The sequence below is a fragment of the Danio rerio genome, chromosome 3 (genome assembly GCF_049306965.1).
Source record: "Danio rerio strain Tuebingen ecotype United States chromosome 3, GRCz12tu, whole genome shotgun sequence".
Taxonomy (NCBI): Eukaryota; Metazoa; Chordata; class Actinopteri; order Cypriniformes; family Danionidae; genus Danio; species Danio rerio.
The window spans coordinates 22375152-22384833 of record NC_133178.1 but is presented as its reverse complement, the minus strand read 5'-3'; the positions used below and the strand labels follow the sequence as shown (position 1 = coordinate 22384833).

The 9682-nt window shown below is 36.8% G+C and overlaps 1 protein-coding gene across 2 annotated transcripts; it reads left to right on the top strand.

The window, feature by feature from the left end:
• The first annotated feature begins 1181 nt into the window (after positions 1 to 1181).
• eve1 (even-skipped-like1) lies at positions 1182 to 3055 on the top strand. Of its 2 annotated transcripts, none has more exon segments than NM_131114.1 (3): positions 1182 to 1390; positions 1612 to 1850; positions 2209 to 2990. In NM_131114.1, coding segments are annotated over 3 exon segments (672 nt in total). In that variant the 5' UTR covers positions 1182 to 1386; the 3' UTR covers positions 2638 to 2990.
• Positions 3056 to 9682: the final 6627 nt, after the last annotated feature.

The window sequence follows — 9682 nt, the reverse complement described above, 5'->3', positions numbered from 1 at the left end:
GCGATCAAAGCAGTGGTGTATAACAATACAGCCATCAACTTGATATCGGGCTAATCTGAACCGCCATGGATAAAAGCATCATGGCCGAGACTGCAAACGGGATAAACAACTTTTTTTTTTAATGTTACATTTTTATGCTAAATTAGAACTGCAAAAAATAAATATATATATATATATATATATATATATATATATATATATATATATATATATATATATATATATATATATATATATATATATATATCGTGAAAGCTGATGTTGAAATACTCGAAATACAAAAGGCTATTTAAAAATATATAGAAAATACATATAAAGTTATCAATAAAAAGGACGAGAATTGTAGATTAATCAAAATGTTGATTTAAATTGTTGGTAAATGATGCATATAGGTCTACTTAAAGCAACCAAACTTACCAAACCAAATAATAACAAATAAGTAAATGCATAAACAATAATCTCAGTGACATATAAATCTAATTTTGGATTAATCAATCAAACAAGGACAATATAATGAACAAGACAGCCTATACTCAAGTATTTCTGAAAGGGGTTGTGAATAACTGTTTTGCTTATGCACTGTCATTGGGGTCTAAACAATACTGGACTCAAGTGACCTTCATAAAAAGTAGCAAAAAGAAATACGGTCAGATTTAGGTATCATGAGCCAACTCTTTGCTTTCAGCCATATCTAAGAAAGCAGTTGTAGTTCAATTTGAAAACCTATGTTAAATGCAATGGCAGCATGGGTGATCTGAAAGTGTAATTAGTTTATTTTAAAATTAAGAAATGCTCATGTTTTCTGACAATTTTCAACTAATTAACTTTCTATTCTTACTTCACGTATACATTTATACCCTCCAGAAAAGCTTTCTTCTCTATTACAATCTGTAGACCTCTACAATTTAGGCACATTAGGATTCTAATGATTGACTTCCAAAAATACAAACATCAAACGCCATGGAACAATCAGGGTTGGCCTATCTCAACGGGGAAGCCACTGTGACAGTATGCAAAGGGAGGTCGATCTTAATTCTACATAACAAAAAAGTACAAAGGCCAGTCGGAGACCAAAGACAATTTAACACCTCCCTCTGTCCGCGCGCCCCGGCGGCGCCTCAGCGGATAGAGTGCGTCTCTCATTAGTAACAAGATGGGACGACCTGAAAGATGCAGAGGTGAGGGAGGAGGGGGGTGGACAGCGACTACAAAAACAACTCATCTTTCCTTTCATAAACGAACTTGGCTTGGAAGAGAAACAGTGACGAGAGAGAATTGCTATTTTTTTAGTAGGGCCTGGTTTGGGAGTGTTTTGAGGACTATGAGAAATTAGTGAAAATCAATTACAGGAGTATTTGGATTGCGGAAGTGGATCCTAACGACAAAATGCGTAAGTAGCCTACAGCATCCATATTATAACAGCTAGATTAATGCACTTTTTAATTAGTAAAAAAAGCTTACTGTACAGAATCAAAATCTGTCCAGCGAGTTAATTTACTTAGTGAATTAACTTTGTGAGTTTACAGCACAAATCAGTCTTTCTGACTGTAATTGTTACAAAGCTATACGTCAAGTAAGGCATTGCCTAATGTAAAATATTCTTTTCAGTAGCAGAGGACAGGGAGTCACCAGTGTCTACTGTTGCTCATGCTGACAGTGACCAAGGAGAGGAAGAATGCCCTCGTATTTCACTACTGAATGGTATCGACCAAAGTCGGCGGCACCGGACAGCTTTCACGAGGGAACAGCTGACTCGTCTTGAGCAAGAATACTGCAAAGAAAGTTACGTGTCTCGACCCAGGCGATGCGAACTGGCGGCAGCCCTTAACTTGCCCGAGACCACAATAAAGGTAATTCACGATTCAGATCTTTTCATGCACCATGCAACCTCTGGCCTAACAAAAATTATGGATAAAATTATACAGCCTTCCAGCTGCATTTAAAAGTAATGTACTATTAAAGGTGCTCATTTCAGAATTAATTTAAGAAAAGTCCTCCAATTTAAACTTTAAGTTTAAGAGATCATTGTTTGTGTGTTTTGTTAAACTTAGGGTTACAGACAACCAGTTAAGCTATAAAATCAGACAACTGAACTATATCCCAACTATATCCCAATCCTGAAACCAAAACTTTAATTGTAAATCGACCATTACCTAATCCCACCAACTTTCCTTCACTAAGACACTATATTTATTTGTTTAACTACAGGTCTGGTTCCAGAACCGGAGAATGAAGGACAAGAGACAACGTCACAGTCTACACTGGCCAAATCCACTGGACCCGAACCTGTGTGCCTTCATGGTGGGTCAGACGGCTGCTGCTCTTCCCTACCCACTGCTGCCCCGCTTACCCATTCATCTATACTCTCATTTGGGCATGGGTAGTCTCTCTGGGTTTTCAACCCCCTACAGCGCCACCACAAGGCCAGTGGATACTTTGCACCTGCCTCCATCGACCTACCCCTGGTTAGGTGGTCTTCCACAACCAGCTCTCTATTCCCCCGTCCAGACAATGCATCATCCAGTAGGATGCCACTGTCCTCAATGCCTGCAATGGAGACCGGACCACCTGCTTAAACCTAGAGGGGGAGCTAGGACAGGCCTACAACCCCAAACCTTTGGCAGTGCTTCAGGATGATAGGACAGAAGCGTCTTTGCCATATTAAAAGCAATAGGCTACGCAGAAATGAAATTTGTTTATCGTTTACACTCCTGTGTCATTCCAGACCTGAATGACTAACTGACTTGTTCTCTCTGGGATAAGAAAAAATACATTTTGAAGATGGTTTTGCCCATACACTGAAAGTTTAAAGCTGTTGTATTTATGCATCTGTAAACTTATTCAGAACTGGAAAAACATCAGGATTGAAGAGCTGTTTTGTTGTAATCTTTTTGTATTATAGTTAAAAGTTTTGCTTACTTTTCTAAACAAATAAGTTTGTTAATTTTTCATAATGACTGTTTTGCACCTGAACACTGATACAAACCCATGTACATATGCTTTCCAAAATATATATGACAATATGGACTATTAAAATATTTATGGAAACATTTTATGTAATGTATTTCTGCCTTTTTCTTTGCCTGATAAACATCAACAACAGTAATAGGACTGTGGAATTAGTGCTTTACTCATTAGCATCCTCAAGCATTTAGAGCTAACACAACTCTAGTAATTCACACCAACACTTTTGTCACAGTTTAACACCAACCTGTTGGCCAAACAGCACTGTAATCTTAAAGACTACTTATCAACTTACAGACACAAAGCTCCTGTCATTATACTCCATGCTAGACACAACCTGCTGAATTATGATCTTGAACCATCTAAAAATCAAACAGCCTGTATAACCAGACAAAACATCAACAGCTAGACAGGAGTGGGTGTCTGAGACTCCTGAGCTACACCATGCTCTAATAAAAGCCTGCAAATGAACAGCCTGAAATAATGCAGAAAATATACTTAAGCCACACGTAAAACTATGCTGGGCGATTTGGCACAAAATCGAAACTGTGATTAATTAAACATTTTAACTCAATTACAATTAATGAACATTTTTTTCTGCCCTAGTTCACTGACAGTTTTTGTACAGTAAATATGCCTACATATTACAAGTGAGAGATTTCTGAATGAAGGGTGCATTACTTGATTTTAAAATAACTAAAGGAAACAAACACTGTCTACTATCTATGATTATCTATTGAACATCAATGTTGAACAACTGAAATTAAACACACATTGCCTGAAACTAACTTTTCCTATGAAAAAAAAGTTAAGATAAATAACTTGCAGTTTTGTAAACAAAATAAATTATTTTCAGTGTTCTTCATATTAAAAGTAGAAAATAAGCAGTATCTCTTCTGAAATAAAAGAAAACTCTGTATATCCTGTAAGTTATATTTCAAACATTTCTTGTATCTTTGGTAAACAAATATTTTAATGTAAATAATTTTAATGTAATGGAAAATGTGCCTTCTCAAGGCATCTCTGACGCAGCTTCCAATAGTCATCAATGTAGTGCAAATTAAGGCTAAAAAATGAGTCCATCATCCTACTTGAAGAGAGATCAGATGTGGTCGCAGAATTATGAATCAATCTTAACAGAGTGGGGTCACGTGACTCCACACGCTGTAGAGAAAGTAATTTAAAAAGAATTGACCTGGAAGATCGATTATAGGTTCTGAATGTTGACTACTTTTTGATTAATCGCCCAGCCCTACATAAAATGTATGAATATAATTAGACACACACTAAAGTTCAAAATGTTGGCAGGTGAGATTTCTGTTTAAGATTACTTAAAATCCAAAAACAAATCCCTTCAGTAATCGAATGTTCAATAAAACATTTAAACCGTTAGAAAGGTCATGTAAATTCCATCACAGGACAAAATTACATTTTAAAATATATTTACATACACTTTAAAACGGCTGAGTTTCAACCTAAATTTAAGTAAAATATGGACCAACCAAACTAATTAAATTTCTAACCCTAATAGTTGGATTTGTTCAAGTTTGGTTTAAAGGAATCAATAATTCTAGAGTGTTTAAAATATTATTTTGATAATTATAATAATATTTCCAAATACAAATTTACAAAATAAATGAAGCCTGGTTAGTCAATTGCACACTGTCAGCAATAAAAGCCCAAAAGCTGTCAGCGGGGAAGTATCTTTTATAAAATGTACACATTTGTCCTTTTAAAGTCCATATTGGTACCTTAAAGTACATTTTTAGCACAAAAGAGCACAAATGTGTGCCTTTAGTGACAGCTGAGTCTACAACCCCAAAATTATTGGTACAGTGTGGATAAGTAATTGCTTGGTTACTGTTACTGTTGTCTACATGGTGACGCAGTAGCGCAGTGGGTAGCACGATTGCCTCACAGCAAAAGGACACTGGTTTGAGCCTCGGCTGGGTCAGTTAGCGTTTCTGTGTGGAGTTTGCTTGTTTTCCATGTGTTCATGTGGGTTTCTACCGGGTACTCTGGTTTTCCCTACAAGTTCAAAAACATGTGGTATACATAAATTTGGTAAGCTAAATTAGTGTAGTGTATGTGTGTATAGGTGTGTATGGGAGTTTCCCAGTAATGGGTTACAGCTGGATGGGCATCTGCTGTGTAAAACATTTGCTGGATGAGTTGGGGGTTCATTCCGCTGTGGCGACTCCAGATTAATAAAGGGACTGAGCGGAAAAGAAATTGAACGAATGAATGTTGTCTACAAAATCATGAAAAATGGTCATGACTTTTGATAATATTGTGCTGAGAATTGTTGGAAGATACCATCTTTTTCAACACAGAGCACTAGAAATGAGAAACTGAGCGGTTGAGCTGGTGAACTGTTACAGCCGTGGTTTTGTGAATCAATGCAGCTGCTCAATATCCAGGTGTGTTGGCTTATTTTACCTCCACCTGCTACAGGTGAACTCTAGTTGAAAGGATGCTGTATATGTGTCTAAGTGTATATTAACCTTGTCTGGCTTTTGTCATGATAACCCTTACCAGAAAACAAGACAAAAATTGATACTGTTTCATGTAGAGGAATGATATAGATAGCATCTGTAAGAAATATTACAGCATTATTTTACTGCTTTAAAACAAGCTATTTGTAAAATAATAATTACCTGTGTCATAAATATGCATGCAGGTAACACTGCCACATCTCTGCATGTTTAGAGGTGTAAACTCCAGCACTTTGGATGCTCAGATCATTAGAGACTAACTGTCTGAGTCTGACAATAACTCAATGGGTGACGTCTGCAGTAAAGCCCAGCAATAGGTGGGAAATGACAGTAAAAAACAACTGCTCCTGTGAATTGCGAGTGATGTGGTAAATTGGGACCGACTGTAAAGAGAGTGTGCTATATGGTGACTGTGGGAACACCGATTGAGCACACAGTAGCAGATCCTCTTTTGTCTAGAGAGCACTACCGTGTGATTTTTACAACTTCCTGCTCTTAATGCTACCTCAGGCCTGAGGAAGTCAGAGATGGGACAGGTTGACTCGACTGCATGCTATCCATAAACCTTCCTCATCCAGTTGATATAAATATAAAATATGTAACCGCGCTGTAAATCTTGAAAATTTATAGAATATTGAAATCTGTTAATTTAATCTGTGTTAATACTTCAAAACATAATTTTATTTTCATTTTTGGGAAGTTTCTTTAAAATGCAGCTTTCCAGCTGCGACCCAGTACTGGGAAACACCCATACACTCTCACATTCACACTCATACACTACAGCCAATTTAGTTTACCCAATTCACTTACAGCATGTCTTTGGACTGTGGGGGAAACTGGAGCACCCGGAGGAAACCCACACCAACACAGAAATGCCAACTGGCCCAGCTGGGACTTGAACCAGTAACCTGCTTGCTGTGAGGCGACAGCACTACCTACTGCGCCACCGTGTCGCCTGCCTCTTTACTTTGTAAATGAAAAAGACAAACCTTAAGTCTATAAAGTGAACAATTGTTCCATGTCCATACATTACACAGTTCATATATAACTGTATTTTTAATCAATATGCAGCCATCAAAGTCTTTCAAAACCACTTCAATGACAAACTTTACGTTTCACTTTACTTTACGTTTCACCTACGCCTGAAAATGAGTCAACTTTTTCCAAATATCTTCCAGTGCTGGATCTCCCACACTCTCACAGACTTTTGTAAGACTGGTAGAGGCTTAAAGTGTCTAAGGGGTGAATCTGATGTTTGAATATTTTATGAATTTAATTTCATATTAGTAAAAGTATAATGCAAGCTCCTCACACAAATGACATATTCACATTTAATCAATTTCTCATTCCTTCACATCAGTTAAAGCTCAGTTAGGTTACAAAATTCACTTCATAGCATCAAGAAAGATGTCGATCCTACTATCATTAAACAGAAAAAAAATTTGATGTGAAGCCACATTACGCCTAAAAGAAATATAAGTAAATTAAGAAGCAGTTTATAAGGAACTTATAAATTAATGATACTTAAACACATTAGCACATCAGACAAACCAGCAATTTATCTTAAAAGGGGGGGATGTACTAACAATTACAATAACTAAAATCTTTTGTAGGTTACAGAACAAACAATGAGGACACTTAACACTGTAGATGAAAGATGAGCAATTTAACGGTAGGTAGGAGCGTTTGTAAAGCTTTGTTTTGGTTTGTGAGGCAGCCACACTGAGAAGCTGCTGTGTGCCAACAAGCACAGCTGCATCATGTTATGGCTGAACTGCCTGAAGGTGCATGAAGCCATTAAACAATGAATATGCAAGCGGTTCTCCTGCTGGAGAACTTCCCAGTACAGAGACAAACCTCCAGTTGTGACAGTCTCTTAAATGCACATAATTATTGCTCAATGTTTATTGTCACTGAGCTGATGCTTTTTTGCCAAGTATATTACAAGAACAGTTTTTTGAGTTTGTTTTAACCCCTGAACTGGATGACCCTGGATTCTAAACTCCAAATCCTGGATTTTCTTGCTCATATTTGACATGCCTTGTAATTAATCCAGGGTTAACAAATACTTTTCACATTATACACAATCCTAAACTGTTTTAAGATGTGCTTACATGAGCAACATTTCAGTGACATTTTGATTGCCACTAAACATTTTGCAAAGTAATGCACGATTGGGAGATTGCATTAATGTTTCTGATGTTCTCTGCTATGACAAAAAGACAAGCTGAATGATTTTAAAAGTGACTTCTGTGTGAGCTATTGGCAGTGTTTTTGTTATAATCTTTTTTTCTATTGGACAAACTAACCTAGCATGCAACCTGACAAAAAAACAATGCATGCAGTTTTTCCCAAACTGACTCTTTACATGCAACCAAATGATTTTAGTAATCAGATTATTGGCATATTTTGATTACAAATAAGCATTTTAACTGATCCGACTGAACTCTATCCATTAGATTTTTAATCAGAAGTTGTGGTTTAAACATTTTCTTAACCAATTATGCAGACATGGCTGAACAGATTGAAAACTGAAAATAGGAAGTTGTGTGCATATGCAGTGACGTAGATCTGACAAAATGACGAGTAGCATGTGGAAAGAGCAGCCTTATGTTTTGGTTACCATTGTTTTAACTGGTTGAGAATATGGGCAGCCTGACACAAAATTCTTTATGCCTGTTGCATGATGGAGTATTGGTCAGTATGTACACTTTGAAATGGTGGGGAACTACATTTGTGCAGTGTAAACATGTGAAGCTGGTACAGTGCAAATCAACTTACTTTTGACATTCAATCAGCAGGAAAAAAAAAACTTTCTTGAACTACTCTGATAAGAGATGTTCCTCAATAACAAAGAAAAATACAGACCAGACTTCGCTAGACTTTAAAAGGAATAGGCTTGTGTTAAACTTAACACAAGTTAAGTAGGCTAGTATATAACAAATAAATCTTTAATTAAAAAGTTTATTTAAGCTTCACGATAAGTCTCAAACCTCTCTGTGTTTGCAAAATACTGTTTTTTTTTTTTTTAAGGGTTTATAACCCATATATGTTAATAGAGTTTAAAATGTTTATGTGAATTGTTTCTCTACCTAATTAAAGTGGGATTTGCAAACAGAGAAAACACAGGATTAGTGTATGAAAAATCTTACAGACCCCCAGAAATTTTACAGCTTGTTCATAATTTATTTTTATTTTCTCACTGCTTTACAATAAATGTTTATCCAGATACTTCAGATCACCTTAACATAAAGAAAATTTTATTGCACTTCTTAAGACATACAACAAACACCAGCAAACTTTTGTATGCATAATCACTGAATCATCCTCTATAAATATCCATCTTCGGCTCCTCTTATATAATGATAGCCTCACTGTTGCTCTCAACTCTGTAATCTTGTACGGTTTGTTGATAGCATAGTTAGTCATGTGGATGTAGACATCCTTCTTATTCAAGTTAGAAATAGCAAGCAAGAGAGTTATGAGTATGTATGATGTATCTATATTGTTGCTAGGACAGAGCTTTATGGCAGCAGTAAAGTCTGCAGGCTTGGCCTGTGTCAACTGAAGCTATTTAAAAACTGTAAAACTCCGATATAGAGACGCAGTGATGAAATCTGTCTGTGTCAAAGTTGTCTGTCTTTTTTAACTGTCTGTTCAGATTGAGTAAAAAGTGAAGTAGTGGTGGCGATTTAGTCAGAGCATGTCTGTCTCCTCAGAGAAGTCTCTTTACTTCATTCATTCATTCATTCATTCATTCATTCATTCATTCATTCATTCATTCATTCATTCATTTTCTTTTCGGCTTAGTCCCTTTATTAATCTGGGGTCACCACAGCGGAATAAACCGCCAACTTATCCAGCATATGTTTTATGCAGCGGGTGCCCTTCCAGCTCCAACCCATCTCTGGGAAACATCCATACACATTCATACACTACGGAAAATTTAATTGTCTTTGGACTGTGAGGGAAACCGGAGCACCCGGTAGAAACCCACGCAAGCGAGGGGAGAGCATGCAAACTCCACATAGAAACGACAACTGACCCAGCTGAGGCTCGAACCAGCGACCTTCTTGCTGTGAGGCGACAGCACTACCTACTGCGCCACCGTGTCGCCTGCCTCTTTACTCACTGTTTGTAAATGAAAAAGGCAAACCTTAAGTCTATAAAGTGAACAATCGTTCCATGTCCATACAACAGCAACAATTTATCATTAAACCATA

What these genes read in the sequence shown, in the direction of transcription:
- eve1 (XM_005171553.5), top strand. An exon ending in TGCCCGAGACCACAATAAAG is followed by an intron (nt 1,851 to 2,208) that starts GTAATTCACGAT and finishes GTTTAACTACAG; the next exon opens with GTCTGGTTCCAGAACCGGAG.